At 40.0% G+C, this 16,485-nt stretch overlaps 1 protein-coding gene across 3 annotated transcripts in view; it reads right to left on the bottom strand.

Annotated features, from left to right (window-relative positions):
- SNAP23 (synaptosome associated protein 23) overlaps positions 1–16,485 on the bottom strand; it is a 43,092-nt gene that overhangs the window by 10,406 nt on the left and 16,201 nt on the right. For 2 of the 3 annotated variants that reach the window (XM_084903883.1, XM_084903884.1), the window contains exons 2-6: positions 13,295–13,398; positions 11,319–11,360; positions 10,882–10,930; positions 9,336–9,453; positions 1,702–1,734 (exon numbers count right to left, since the gene is read on the bottom strand). In XM_084903883.1, coding sequence (XP_084760009.1) covers positions 1,702–1,734; positions 9,336–9,453; positions 10,882–10,930; positions 11,319–11,360; positions 13,295–13,351 — 299 coding nt within the window. In that variant the 5' untranslated portion in view covers positions 13,352–13,398. The remainder of the gene's footprint in view (positions 1–1,701; positions 1,735–9,335; positions 9,454–10,881; positions 10,931–11,318; positions 11,361–13,294; positions 13,399–16,485) is intronic. The other variant, XM_084903885.1, reaches the window with a different exon arrangement.

Raw genomic sequence — 16,485 nt, forward strand, 5'->3', positions numbered from 1 at the left:
GTGTGTGTGTGTGTGTGTGTGTGTGTGTGTGGTTTTGTATAATCAGACTACATGGAAGAAGAAAAAGGAGACCAAGAAAAAAACAGGGTAAAAATCAAATACTTAATTTTCTAACATTTAACCACATCTTCATAATTTCCATAAAGATTCAAAATGAAAGAGTGAAACATAGTAAACAGTAGTCTGACTAAAGGGATAACTTTTATAAAAACCAAGATTAGTTAGCTTCATATTAATTCAACATGAAACCATAGAAAACTAACACATGACATATTAGGAATTATGGAGCAGATCGTAACATATATAAAGAGGGGGAACCTTTATTTTTTCAAATGTATTTTATTGATTTTTTACAGAGAGGAAGGGAGAGGGATAGAGAGTTAAAAACATCTATGAGAAACATCGATCAGCTGCATCCTGCACACCTCCTACTGGGGATGTGCCCGCAACCAAGGTACTTGCCCTTGACTGGAATCCAACCTGGGACCTTTCAGTCCGTCCTCTATCCACTGAGCCAAACCAGTTAGGGCGGGAACCTTTATTTTTAAAAAGCAGATACTAAATATTGGTAACATTTTAAATTTTATATCCCACCTTGTTCCAAATGACATTTAAGATAACTGGATTGGGCAATTAATTCCTCAGTTTGGTAATGGCCTAAATGGTGGCCATTAAAAAAAAAATTAACCTATTTAAAACCCCATAGGTCCTGGCTGGTGTGCCCAGTGGTTGGAGCGTCAGCCCACAAACCAATGGGCCTTTGATTCAGTTCCCAATAAAGGGCACATACCTGGGTTGCAATTTGATCCTGGGCCACAGTGGTAGGCAACTAATTGATGTGTCTCTCTCACATCAATGTCTCTCTCTCCTACCTTCACTCCCTCCCTTCTTCCTTTCTACTGTTTCTAGAAAATTAATGAAAAAAATATCCTCAGGGGGAAGATTAACCAAAAAACCAGTAGTAAATGAATGGATAAATAAATAAATCCCCTTAGGAAAACCTCAGGGGTATTTTTAAAAATTATATTTTTATTCATTTTAGAGAGGAAGGGAAAGGGACAGAGAGCTAGAAACATCAATGATGAGAGAGAATCATTGATTGGCTACCTCCTGCATGTCCCCTACTGGTGATCGAGCCCACCACATGGGCATTTGCCCTTGATCAGAATTTAACCCGGGACCCTTCAGTATGCAGGCTGATGCTCTATCTACTGAGTCAAACCAGCAAAAGCTTCAGGGATTTTTATATTTTTGTAATATTAAATGTTGTTTAGCAAAATCTTAGTTATCAGAGCCATTAGTCAAAGGGTGGTATTATAAATTAAGGTCCTTTTTGTTAAGTCCATCTCTTGGCAGACAGCACCCATCAAGAACAAATTCACTTTACATTGCACACCACAGCACAGTTTTTAGGACAGTCTCCACCATTCACAAAATCCATGCACATGCACAGAAAAGCCATTTGAAGCATCACCTTTAGATAGCAGGTTAACAGCCCCAACTGCGCCATAGACTGCATCTTAATGTTCCCTTTGATCAGTTACTGAGAGCGGCTTCTGATGTTAAATCTTCATTTTTAGTAAGCAGATTAGAAAGGAAAAGATTAGGTGAGAGAGTGAAATGCAGAATATAGTAAATGCCAGTTAAACAGAACAGAAGCAGCTTTAGAGTTTTCAAAACACAATGCATTTAAATTCCTGCCTGATTCCACAGAAATAAGCAACATCTGAGAATCTAGATAAAAAGAAAAAATAAGAAAACTATTTAATCAGAGCATACTTCATCTTTCCTAAGAATGTGTGGCTAATAATATTCTTTCCTAAAATTATGAAAATTAATATGAAGAGAAGACAAATACTAATGGAAAGGTTGTAAAACTTCCTCACTCTTTTATTGGTGATTACAGATTTTTCTTAATTACTTCTCTTATAATTTTTGTTGATATTTTAATTTTAAAAAATCATTTTACATGCCAACTCAATCATCAGCCAACAAGTTTCTCAAGGATATTCAATCAACAACTATTTATTGAGTACCTACAAATATCAGGTACCATGTGAGGCACAAAAATAAGAGAAATCCTATGTAATAAAGAGGTAATATGCAAATTGACCCTCACACCATCATGCCGTCTCAAGACAGTGGTGCACACAGTGGGGGCGGAGCAGTAGGGGTGTGGCTTTCACTGGGGCTGCTGCAGCCCCGCATGCATGCTGCATGTGGCCTGGAGGTGGGGATCGGGGCGGCACTCCAGGACTCAGGGCCATCCGGTGGCACACTGGCCACGCGGGGCAGGAACTCCGGGACTTGGGGTGGTACCATGGCACAGGGGGGAGGGGTCCCAGGTCACAAGTGATAAATAAAACCACAGATATGCCTTACTCATCTTTCTATCCCTTCAGTGAACAGGATGAAGGAAGCACTCAAATGTGAACTAAAATATAATTCAATATTATTTTAACCAATGAGAGCTGAATATTTACACCTTAATATGACACAGGATTGGAATAGTGTAAAATCTTTAGTACCAAATTTGAACTTCTCTAGGAAATGATCCTGAAATACCAATTTGCCTTCAAACTATGTGCTATTATGTTTGACATTATAAGCACAGAATGAAGAGAGGCAAGACATAAGAATACCTTGTCTGAGAATGGTTAAATTGGTACAACCAGGCAGTTTATTAGCCTGAGACTTCCCATTTTAAGTCTGCCTCCTTTTAAACTCTTATTACTTAGAATTACAACTTTTCAAAGTTATTTGCAAAGATATAAAATTTTTAATAAGGATATGCGATATTTTGCTTTTACAATAGGATTCAAATAGTAGCAAGTTAACATGACATTATTCACAATTTTCTAGTATAATCCTGGTAGTCTTATTTTTAAAATCTAATAATTTTTTTAAAAAATTAGCTGAAGTTACAATTCCTTTCTAATACAAGGTTCTGTTAAGTAAAGCTATTTCCATGTCTTATTTTTTTAAAAAAAAAAAAGGGGGGGGAGAGAATCCAAGATGGCTGCACAGGTAAACACCTAGCCGCAGACACACACAACAATTTCAATAAAATACAACTAAAATATAAAATGGACATTACCCAGAACTACAGGAAAGTCGACTGACTGGAAATTCTACAACGAGAAGCAAGGAGAAAACCAGAAGGAAGAGCGGAGGAGCTGGAAAAGCCTAAGGTACGGAGACACGCAGCGCGCACGGAGAGGACTGAGCCGGAGAGGAGGGAGGCCAAGTGCCTGGCTGGCGTTCCCTAGCGGGAAGGAGATAAAAGCTCCGACTTTACTGGGCCCCAGTTCCGACTGCTCTGAACCCCAGTTCTAGACCAGACCCCGGGGACCCAGGCTCAAACAGAGGAAGCTGGGCTGTAAGGCGGAACCCCGGGGGAGCGGCGAAAGGAGGTCCCGGAGGCACGCACATTGCACGCAGAGAAGGGACGGTTGGCTGTGCAGCAGGATTGCCCTGGTGGGAAGGAGACTGGGGCTCCAGACTGCTCTGAACGCCAGCTCCAACTCCACTTCTAACTGAACTGAACCCCAATAGCGGGCTCATTGGGGGAAAGCCTAGACTGTTTGGTAGCAGGCGAAAATCGAGAGGCGCGCACGGAGCACTGAAGGACCCTGAGACCCAGGAGCCGCATAGGGCGGGGCTGACGGAAGCCAAGGCTGTAGGCTCCACCCTGAAACCCCGCCCCATCTGTAGCTGTGAAATGCGACAACGAAATAGATCACAAACGAAAGAAATGGAGGACAAAAAGCGTCTGGATATAGAGTTCAAATCTATGCTTTTAAGGTTTTTCAAGAATTTCCTAGAAAAGATCAATAAGACCTATGAGGATATGAAAAGAGATCAACTAGAATTAATAAGGAATCAATGAGAAATGATAAGGGATCAACAAGAAATAAAGAATACATTGTCTGAAATAAAAAATATTATACAGAGTCCAAAAAACAGAATGGAAGATCGCAAGAATCAAGTCAAAGATTTGGAACATAAAGAGCCAGAAGACACTCCTCCGCAGAAGCTAGAAGGCAAGAGAATCCAGAAAATTGAAGATAATGTAAGGAACCTTACATTATCAGAATTATGGGGGTCCCAGAAGATGAGAGAGAGCAAGATATCGAAAACATACTGAAAGAAATAGTGACAGAAAACTTCCCCCACCTGGGGAAAGAATGAGACTTACAAGTCCAGGAAGTGCACAGAACTCCAAACAAAAGGAATCCAAAGAGGACCACACCAAGACAAATCATAATTAAAATTCCAAGAGCAAAAGACAAAGAGAGAATATTAAAAGCAGCAAGAGCAAAGAAGGTAGTTAATTATAAAGGAGCACCTATACAATTGTCAGCTGATTTCTCAACAGAAACCATGCAGGCCAGACGGGAATGGCAAGAAATATTAAAGGTGATGAATAGTAAGAACCTAAAGCCAAAGATAATCTACCCAGCAAAACTATCACTCAGAGTCGAAGGCCAGATAAAGAGCTTCACTAATAAAAAAAAGCTAAAGGAGTTCATCAACACCAAACCAGAATTATATGAATTGCTGAAGGGGGTTCTTTTAGAAGAGAAAGTAAATAAAGATAAAAATTATGAACAACAAATACGTAACTATCAACAAGTGAATCTAAAAACCAAGGAAATTAAAAAAAAAAATCTGATGAACATTATTAACTATTGAATATAATAGAATCAAAGGTATGGAAGGGGAATGAACTGACGATTCTTGGGGAAAAGGGGAGAGGGGGATGTGGGAAGAGACTGAACATAAACTGTGCACCTATGGATGAGGACAATGGGGAGTGGGGAAAGGGCAGAGGGTGGGGTAGGAACCTGGTGGAGGAGAGCAATGGTGGGGGGGGGGAAGGAACATTTGTAATAATATGAACAATAAAAATAAAAATAAATAAAAAAATAAATTAAATTAAAAAAGGGGGGGAGGGAAGATTTGCTGACTTGGCTTCAATGAATATACTAAACAAATGAAAATCTCAAAGAATAAATCTACTCAAAAGACATTTTCTATATAGCAATACATCTAACAACAGCTACAACAAAAAAGTTCATTCTTTTGTTGCCAATGTCAAGAAATGCAGGATACAGTTAAAAGCTAGGGCTCTGCCTGGTTTTGAATCTCAGCTCTTCTGCTCGCTAGTGTAGCCTCTTGTGTGCCTATCTTTCCCCAAATGTAAAATGGTGAAAATAAGAAAGTCTATCTCATATTAAAGTTACTGTTAGGATTAAATTGGAAGTGCTCAGAATAGTAAGTCTAAATTAACATTATAGGCCCACAGCTCTTGTCCAAACCCTTGGATGCGAAACATTTTGAGCATTACCACATGATCAAATACATCAATATTTCTGCAGTGAAACAAATTGACGTATTAAGTGTAATAAAGAGTATAAGTAGCTTCAGTTCAGGTTACATTTTGTGGCCTAATTAATGAGTTGTGGTACCACATTATGAAAATGACACACACAAAAAAACCCAAACCTTTGGTTTTCAGAGTCTTTTAGATTTCTGAACGATAGATAGAGACCGTGGACCCGAGTTGTTATTACTAATACCAGAATTAGTACTAGCCTTATACTAAGAAAATTAAGACCCTGTTTTGACCTTTGAGAAACTCGTGGCATGGCTGTTTATATGAAAAGCCTAAACAGAAACCAGCAGATGAAACTGAAAAGATCAAAACATTGACAGAAATGAGAGCAGATATAACTAAGGACAAGAGATACCATAGAGACCAAGGACTCAATGACATAAAAGATAGGTGGAAGGAAGGCAATTACAATTAGACATCTCTAACGCTCTTCTCTTCAGGGAACAACTGTTCTATTATAGTAACCCCGTGATTCCATCTGTTAAGAAGTGCCTTTTCTTGACCCTCTGAGAAAGAGTTCTGCTAAGGTTAGAGGCAAAAGACTGCTTCAGGACCATATTCGATCTTCTCTTTCACAAGTGTCCAAGAAAATCTTGCCCATTCTTGGCTGGGATACACAAAGAGAAATAAAATCAATACTTCTGTAGTTTCATTTCCTATGATATTAAACTATCTTAGGATTCACTGCTTTTCCTGTTCAACTGCTGACTAAGAACTGATTTTGCTGTAGTTCTAGGGAGGACTTCTTCCTCCTTGCTATTCTCTTAATATCTAATCTAAATAAAATTTATTTTTTCTCCTCTGCACTCTTCCAAGAGGGTAAAAAGAACACAGGAGAAAGGGATAAGTCTGCAAAACATAGTTAACTATGCATTTGGATAAAAAAAAAAATCTGTGCATTTCTAACTTGTTTGCTTATAGTAATCTATTAAACCCTAAAGGACAGTCATAGTTAATAAAATATGCAATTTTGGAGACTTATCCAAGGTCTAAAGAGATCAACAGACTTGTCTTAGAATATAGGAAGCCAATGGACAAGCACAGATAGAACACTGTCAAATTGTAACTTCTTGTGCCTAAAACAACACTGAAGTTAATCAAAGCAACTTAACTCTATTTTTCTCTAGTAGTAATGACACAAAGATGATTATCACATGAAAGCACTTATCAGAAGTTATGACAGTATAACAAAAGTTCCTCCATTCCTAACTCCTTTGAGGAGTAAAAATGCCGAGTCTGTAAACCTTTGTATCCCATTTTTGGTTATCACACCCTGAGACAAACTAGATGGAAGTATGAATGCTTATGAAGCTCTTAAAAGATGAATGCTCTTCAGCAGTTATGATAGCCATTCAATCTCCAGACATTGCCCTTTCAACTAAGGGTAAAGTTCAAAGTTGTTTTGTTAATTACTTCTTAAAACAAAGATGAGCTCCTTCTAACAGAAGGTAAGATAATGATTAATTGACTTAGTCCAAATCTCAGTGTGATCTGAATAATACAATATTTGCCAACACCATGGAGTTTGGTTTACCCTAGAAGAAGTAAAGAATTTAAATACTCAAATGGAGTCGCCAAGAAAAAAGAATTCCTTTCTGCCAAGCATAATCTCATACACTATATACAAATAGTTTCAAGACTTTTCATTTCCTAGTTTACTAGAAATCTCAAATCTTTGGAGTCTGTTTTGATTTTTCCTTCCTCTTGTTTGACATACAATCAGCTGATTTAAAAAGAATCTGACTTACATTTTTCTCTCTAATCTCAATGATAAGGTCTTACTTTACAGGTCTAGATTACAAAAGGTTTTAACTAGACTTCTGGTGTGTAGTTATATATCCCACTCCAAACCATCAACTCCTTACTCTGGCATTCTACTGCCTACTTATGTCTTATTTTCCACTTCTCATCTATATACAATACATCATGCAGCTCAGTTAAGTCAAGCTTGTCTGTAGTATTTGTTTACATTAAATCTCCCACAGGAAATGCCTTCCCAGTTCTTCCATGTCCATACAGATCCTTCTAATCACTCAGAGCCTAATTCAAGTCCTATCCTATCCTAATAGATAAAAACCCTGGGTCCTCAAGGACCGGGAGGCTCAACAAACCATAAGTCAGTCTTGCAGTCAGTGCTGGGTTGCCGTGGTGACCAAGTGCTCACTGCTATGGCTGAAGGCATGGTGACCCAGCACTGACTGCTGAGGGGGCTGCAAATCAGGCCCCAGAGAGAGGCCTGAAGAGAGTAGCAGGGTCTGATCTGTTAATCAGCTCTTGCCTCTTTAACCCTGAGCCTGGTCAGCAGCCACACCTCCATTTCTCTCCAGACCTCCACGGGCATGGTAATCAGCCCTGCCTTTCTGATCAGGCCCCATTGATAGGCCCAGAGACACTGACTGGCATAAAAATTGACCAATCAAAGCCAAATCTGGGTCAACTGTGAGGAACCAATGGCTGCCCAGGAGGAGAAGCTTTTGACACTGACTGGCATAGAAACTGACCAATCAGAACCAAATCGGCCAGCAGAGGAGGGCAGTTGGAGACAAGATCAGGCCTATAGGGGAGGGCAGTTAGGGGAGATCAGGCTGGCAGGGAAGGACAGTTGGAGGCAAGATCAGGCCAGCAGAAGAGGGTAGATGGGGGTGAGATCAGGCTGGCAGGAGAAGACCATTGGGGGCAAGATCAGGTTGGCAGGGGAGGGCAGTTGTGGGGGACCAGGCCTGCTGGGGAGGACAGTTGGGGGCCAGCAGGCCAGCAGGGGAGAGCAGTTGGAAGTGAGATCAGGCTGGCAGGGGAGTGCCGTTGGGGGAAAGATCAGGCTGGCAGGGGATGGCAGTTGGGGACAACCGAGCCAGCAGGGGAGGACAGTTCGGGGGAAGGACAAGGCCTGCAGGGGAGGGCAGTTGGAGGCCATCAGGCCAGTACTGGAAGGCAGTTGGGGGACATCAGGCCAGCAGGGGAGGGCAGTTGGGGGCGATCGAGCCATCAGGGGAAGCAATTAGGTGTTATATCAGGCTGGCAGGAGAGAGGTTAGGGGGTGATCAGGATGGCAAGCAGAAGCAGTTAGGAGCAATCAGGCAGGCGAGCAGTTAGGAGCCAGCAGTATCAGAATGTGAGAGGGATGTCCCAGAGTGGAGAGGCTAAAGGCTGGGCTGAGGGACATCCCCCCAGTGCATGAATTTTGTGCACTGGGCCCCTAGTCTATAATAATAAAAGTGTAATATGCTAATCATACCGGCCAGCCAAACGACCTTCCAGATATCCTTCCCAATGAAGCTGTGGTGGCAGGGACCAAGGCAGAGGCAGTTAATGGCAATTAGACTGGGCTGAGGGACCCCCTGGGCCATCCCCCTCACCGTGCCCAAATTTCATGCACCAGGTCTTTAGTCTTTTCTATAAGATGTTCTATAAATTAACCTTTATCACTTTTATACCCTTCACCTGAGTTGATAACACATCATCCAGCACTAGATTTATATATCTTTCACATTTTGCTATTCTTCCTCATACATCCAACCACATGGTTAAGTCTTTTGAAGACAGGACCCAAGTCCTTTACTCCCCTGGCCATTCTCATGTGCCTACCACAGAATATATATTTTGTTAATACTCCTTGCTTGAAAGGAAAAGACACTAATTACATCTTCTTTGTATTATCCAGATGTATATCTCCCAATCTTTTCATGTATTCTAAAAAAGAAACTGGAACTTGATCCAAGAATTGATCAAATTTAAGCCATGGTTTTCAGTGAATCTGCCCATTTACAAGAAAAGCTTGATCAGCCTGAAGGAGAAATAACTTATGTTTATCTAACAAAGTTCCTTATTTAGGCCCAGTCACACTTCATTACCTTCTTTGGGGATGGGGAATAGGGGGGGAGGGGATGCTTTTACTTTACGTAAATTATTTTTAAAAGGTCCTGGTTTATCAACTCACCTATTACACGGGCAGACACAAAGACCACAGCACTTGTTGAGTTCTGTTAAAGTCTTCTCTGCTTCTTTCATGTCTTTATTTATTTGGTCCATGCCTTCTTCTATGCGGTTTAGTTGTTCTAAGAATAAATTGTGGAAGTTACATTCATAATGCTAACTATTATTATAAAACAGCAAACTTCAACCTTGAATCCAACAATAACACACCATAGTGACTGTATCAGTGCCAGGAGGTTTTACATACTGTCCAACATTAAAGCAATCTTTCACATACTAATCCTAGTCACCTGGACTCTTACTAGGGAAAGATCTGTTCTAAAGAAATCTGTATAATAAGAGCATGTGAGGGTTTGTTTAGAGATCACCCCTGTGACCAAATTACTAAGTATACTGTGGCCAGTCCAAATCCTCAGCATTTCTATCACTGAATAGGCTCAAAACTTGTAGGCTGTCATAAGACTAGTAAAAACTAGACCAGATGATTCAAGGCCAACACAAATGGAATGTTTCCAAGCCCACCTGAATCTATAATAGACCTATTTAAGGACTTGATCTCTGAAAATGCAAAAATATCACCATGTCTAATGTATATATGTCTAATGTACATAATGCATAGGTTAAGTCCTACTACCTAACAAATGACTGATATACATCTGGACATTTTTGTGCCTACCTCTAATCTATAATAATAAAAGGGTAATATGCTGATTAGATTGGATAGCCAAATGACCTACTGACGTCATTTCGGATATCCTTCCAGACGAAGTTACCATGGCAGGGGTCAAGGCTGAAGTGGTTAGGGGCAATCAGGCAGTCAGGCAAGCAGGTGATAAGGCAGGCAGGCAGAGTGGTTAGGGGTGATCAGGCAGGCAGGCGAGTGGTTAGGGGTGATCAGCAAACAAGTGAGCAGTTAGGGGTGATCAGGCAAGCAGGCAAGTGGTTAGGGGCGATGAGGCAGGCAGGCAAGTGGTTAGGGGCAATCAGGCAGGCAGAATGGTGAGGGGCAATCAAGCAGGCAGGTGTGTGGTTAGGAGTGATCAGGCAGGCAGGCAGAGTGGTTAGGGGCAATGAGGCAGGCAGGCAGGCAAGTGAGTGGTTAGGAGCCAGAGGTCCCAGATTGCGAGAGGAATATCCAACTGCCAGTTAGACATTCAACCAGCAGGAATGTCCAACAACTGGCAGTCAGAAATCCCCTGAGGGATCCTGGATTGCAAGAGGATGCAGGCTGGGCTGAGGAACCAGCAGTCGGACATCCACCGAGTGGTCCTGGATTGCAAGAGAGTGCAGGCTGGGCTGAGGACACCACCCTCCTACCCCCCCACCCCCCCTAACCACCCCTCCTGCCGCCCCTGTGCACAAATTTCGTGCACCAGGCCTCTAGTTAGTAATAAACATAATATAATTCAAATAAGAAGAAAAGAAGTAAATACTCTTATCTTACAAAAGGAAGGCACTCCCAAAGGCTTAATTTTATACATGGCTGATTTTAAAGGGCTTTCTGACATCATAAGTCAAATCAAAAGTTTCTGCCAATAACTTCAACTCACCCCCTTGTTCATCCAGCATAGTGATAGTCTTAATTCCTGCATCCTGAGACTAAAAGAAGGAAAAAAGAAAAAAGTTGATAGCACAAAACAATTTAGCAATAATAATAGAAACAATAACAGGAGAGAATCATTTAGAAAATTAAGTTCTTAGAGGAGTATAACCAGAAAAATTAGTATCTCAAAACCAACATACTCTAACATACTAACCCCCCACCCCCCAAATAATTAAATCACAAACTCATGGTACACTGATCTTCCCTGTCATATTCCAATACTGTCAATAGGGGGAAAAGTCCCATTAGTGCATGGTTTGACAATGGTTTCATGAAGCTTACTGATACATCACCCTTAACTCTTAATACCAATTCCACCTTGTGATATTACAATCCCTCCTACACAGAATCTGTATTTAACTTAGCAATTAAACACTTTCTTACCTCAATGGCTAAACCCAGGATTCTCCTTGTACTTTCCAAAGACTAAGAAAAAAAAGAAGAATTTTTATCATTCTTAAACATGTAGAAAAAAGGAAAAATCTGATCACAGGTCATATTCATGACTACTCTATTTTTAAAGATTGCCCACACACAATGGGATACTATGCAGCTGTAAAAAAGGATCTCTTATCCTTTGAGACGGCATGGAAGGACCTGGAGAGTATAATGCTAAGTGAAATAAGCCAGTCACAAAAAAACAAATATCACATGATCTCACATGTGGAATCTAATGAATAAAATAAATTGAACAAAAATAGATCCAGAAACATTGAAGCATGCAACAGACTGGTGTATTTCAGAGGGAAGCAGGAGGTGGGGGGAAGGGGGAAGGATAGATTAAATAAAGAAATTATATGCATACATGCATAGTCCATGGACAGACTAAATAGTGAAGCAAAGGCCTAGGGAGAGGGTGGGAGCAGGTCAAGGGATGGGAGGAGGGGATACCTATAATACTTTCAACAATAAAGATAAACTAAAAATAAAGAAAGAAATAATGTCAGCACATCAATTCCTCCTTAAAACAGGGGTGGGCAATGTCCAGCCCTAGGGCCATATGAGGCCTGTGAAATCATTTGTTCTGGCTCTGTCAAGGCATTACGGGTAAGTTAATTAAATTTTTGACCAAATATAGCAAGCTAATTTTTAAGTTGATAATTTTGTATGACCCTCGAATGATGTTATAAATATCCAAATGGCCCTTGGCAGAAAAAAAAGTTTCCCACCCCTGCTTTAAAATAACCAAACAAAAAGTTGATCATTATAACTTTAGTTTTCTTCCTACCAGGTACTACTAAGATAAAATATGGAGGGTGAAGTTAATGGGACTTATAAAATTTTAACATAAGCAAGAACCTAAGTATATTACACAGATATCAGAAAGTTCTATTAAAATTAACTGTCCAGAATTCCTCAAGTCTACAGTATAGTTGATATAACTGTTAGGCAATAATTATCTAAAAGATAATCACTGTTTTCACTTATTTAGTTATTTATGGTAAAATGAAAAAAATAAGGAGCTAGCCGAAACCGGTTTGGCTCAGTGGTAGAGCGTTGGTCTGCGGACTGAAAGGTCCCGGGTTCGATTCCGGTCAAGGGCATGTACATTGGTTGCGGGCACATCCCCAGTAGGGGGTGTGCAAGAGACAGCTGGTTGATGTTTCTCTCTCATCGACGTTTCTGGCTCTCTATCCCTCTCTCCTCCTCTCTGTAAAAAATCAATGAAATATATTTTTTAAAAAAAATAAAAAATAAAATAAATAAATAAATAAATAAAAATAAGGAGCTAATATAGGGAAAATGCATTCTTTGATATAAAGGGACTTGGAAGAGGCCAAAATGGTCTTCTAAAGAAATCCTCTCATCCATCCACTGTGAAGACTAAAAGAAAATTAATTACAGGGGAACCTTGTTTCTCAAATTTAATGTGTTCTGGAAGCTGGTCAAAAACAGGATCATTTTTTTCCCATTAAAAATAATGTAAGTTGAGTTAATCCGTTCCAGACCCCCAAATGATTGCCTGTTTTAACCTTTCTTATATACAGTACATGTTGACTGTACTATTTAATCTATATATAAACTTTAAAAACAAAAAGGACAAAAAACGTAAATGAAAATTTAATGAAAAGGATAAAAATTGTATAGTGAAAAATGAAAATTTTACAATAATTATAGGCAGCAACAAAAGCAAAAAAAACACACCACAAAAATATTCATGGCATAATATCTTAAGATTTTAACAGTGGGAAATTGACTCATATTTGCACATCCTCTCCTTTGTTTGTCCCCTGAGAGATATATGACTCATCATACTGGTGTCAGCATGAAAGGATTGTCAGGTTAAGAAGTGAATTGTTCGAGATGGGAGAAATCGGAGAAACAAGGTTCTACTGTACTTATTCCAAGTAAAACATTACCTCATCAGTAACCTGGTGAGCCCTCAACTGTATTTCTTCTGCTGACAGATTATCCATGATGAATTAAAACTCTTGATAGGCACAGACAATGAAATGTAGATATTCTGTAAGAATAAGAACACAAAAAAACAAATTTGTTTGACCAGAGTGTGGACTTCGGAGTTTAGGATATTTACCCGGAAAAAAATGATAAAAGGGTTTGTTTATATCACAGGTGAAGAAACTAAAACCGAGAGAGGATTAATGGATGCTTAAATGCCAGTTAGTACCAGAGGTGAACCTAAAACTAGTGAAGCGCTGTGTCTAATAGGAAAGTGGTCCCTCTACTTTGAGAAGTAAGGTATTACTAGAACACAAGCTTAAAAGACTCAAAATAAATTCGTGGTTATACAATGTTCATTATACAACGTTTGAATATGAAAAAGCAGTAAGGTAAAGAAGGTTAAGTTAGGCAGTGTTTCATCATAATATAACAAAATTCAAAGTCATGTGCCCGAAGAACATAGAAAGCGTTCTAAATATGCTAGTTGTCCAGGCTACTCATTAGAGAAAATAACATATTTTCATTCTTAATAAGAGGGTTATCCTATATAATAAAAGCCTCATATGCAAATTGTCCCCTTGACCAGGGGGAAGGGCTGCTGGGGGGAGGGAGGTGCCCAGGTTGGCAACTGGCAGCTGCTAAGGACCCTACCCATCATGAATTTTGTGCACTGGACCTCAAGTCTTGATAAAAGAGCCCAGAAAAGAATTAAGGTTTTTATTTCTATTTTTTAAAATATATTTTATTGATAATTTACAGAGAGGAAGGGAGAGGGATAGTCAGAAACATCAATGAGAGAGAAACATTGATCAGCTGCCTCCTGCACACCCCTTACTGGGGATGTGCCTGCAACCAAGGTACATGCCCTTGACCAGAATCGAACCCGGGACCCCTCACTCTGAAGGCTGAGGCTCTATCCACTGAGCCAAACCAGTTAGGGCTAAGGTTTTTATTAATAGTAGACTCACACTTTCCAATTACTGTATTGTTTGATGTTTTAGTGAAGTCGTTAAGAAGTGGAACAATTATTCTCTTATACACAGTAACTCATAAAGAGGTCTCATAGACATTCAAACTAAAAACATAAATAGTTATTATTCAGTACTACTGTTATGTATGTGGAGCCCTATGGGGTAATAGGCAACATGTGACAGATCTAGGCCGTTTTCTTTTCTTTCTTTCTTTTTTATTTAAGGAGAGGAAGGCAGAGGGAGAGAGAAACATCCATCAGTTGCCTCCCATACTGTACATGCTGATGCAATCTGAGTACATGCCAGGACAGGAATTGAACCCACAACCCTTTGGAGCACAGGCTGATGCTCCAACCACTGAGAAACATTGGCCAGGGCTAGGCTGTTTACTTTTCATTACATTTGCTAGCTTTGTATTTTTGAAAACTAATTTTATGAAAACTCTTTCAATGACATATCTGGTTCACTTTTTTTTTTTTTTTTTAATATTTTATTGATTTTGTACAGAGAGGAAGGGAGAGAGATAGTTAGAAACATTGATGAGAGAGTCATCGATCAGCTGCCTCTTGCACACCCCCCACTGGGAATATGCCCGCAACCAAGGTACATGCCCTTGACCGGAATCGAACCCGGGACCCTTCAGTCCCCAAGCTGATGCTCTATCCATTGAGCCAAACCGGTCCCGGCTGGTTCACATTTTGTATTTGCCCCTGGGAACATCTGACAATGTCTAGAGACAGTTTTTTTGAGTGGCTTTTTTTTTTTTTTTAAGATTTTTAAATTGATGTTTAGATAGAGAGGGAGAGGAAGAGAAACATTGATTGTTTGCCTCCCACACGTCCCCTAAAGAAGATCAAAACCTGGGCATGTGCCCTGACTGGGAATTGAACCGACAACCTTTTGGTGCACAGGACAATGCCCAATCAGCTGAGCCACACTAGCCAAGGCTAGAGACAGGTTTTTTTTTTTATTGTCACAAGCTTGGGTGGGGAGTAGTGTTACTGGCATATAATTGAGAGGCCAGGGATGCTGCTACCAGTAAATATCCTATAATGCTCCACAAGGAAGAATTATTTGGCCCAAAATATCAAAATGCTGAGGTTGAGAAATCACTGATAAACAGGGAACCTAGGTGCCTGGCAATGTACTAGAGTGAACTCCTGTGTTATATCTTTGTATCTCTAATACCTAACAGGATCTGACAGTTGGAACTCCAGTAAACGTGTGCTGAAGGAACAAATAAGTAGAAAAACAAGGTGTGCTCTCAAAGTATTTTAATGGATTTTAGAAACAAAGTTACAAGTAACGTATCACCACACCTGCAAATAACCACTAGAACAACAAACCAAAAACTGCCATTACATGTGTATGGTGTGGAATGGCCTGCTGGTCACATACTAATATTTTTAGTCCTATTTATAGCTAACCAACATTTTCAGTAGAATAGTCTTTGGTAAAACAAAAAGTGAGAATATTACATTCCCAGTATAGGAATGTTTAAAATTCTGTCATAGCCGGGACCGGTTTGGCTCGGTGGATAGAGCGTCGGCCTGCGGACTGAAGGGTCCCAGGTTCGATTCCGGTCAAGGGCATGTACCTTGATTGGGGGCACATCCCCAGTGGGGGGTGTGCAAGAGGCGGCTGGTCTATGTTTCTCTCTCATCGATATTTCTAACTCTCTGTCCCTCTCAATTCCTCTCTGTGTAAAATCAATAAAATATATTTAAAAAATAAAATAAAATAAAATAAAATAAAATTCTGTCATAGCTCTTTGGTGTTTTTAAGTTCTAATTCAGATTTTTTTAAAGTATTTTCTTTTTTAAAATATGTTTACTGATTTCAGAGAGGAAGGGAGAGGGAGAGAGATATAGAAACATTGATGATGAGAGAGAATCATCAATCACCTGCCTCCTGCATTCCCCACTACTGGGGATTGAGCCTGCAACCCAGGCATGTGCCCTGATCAGAAATCGAACCATGACTTTCTGGTTCACAGGTGGATGCTCAACCACTGAGCAACACCAGCCAGGCTAATTAAGATTTGAGCTTGCTTAAAGCTGTTAATCCTCATGAAAAAATAATGTTATCGCATGCATATAAATATAACCAATGGACGCAAAACTCTGGGGAGGGAGGGCATGTATGGGAGTGGGGGAATTGGTAAGATATGTACACAT

The sequence above is a fragment of the Pipistrellus hanaki genome (genome assembly GCF_964339955.1).
Source record: "Pipistrellus hanaki genome assembly, chromosome: 1".
Taxonomy (NCBI): Eukaryota; Metazoa; Chordata; class Mammalia; order Chiroptera; family Vespertilionidae; genus Pipistrellus; species Pipistrellus hanaki.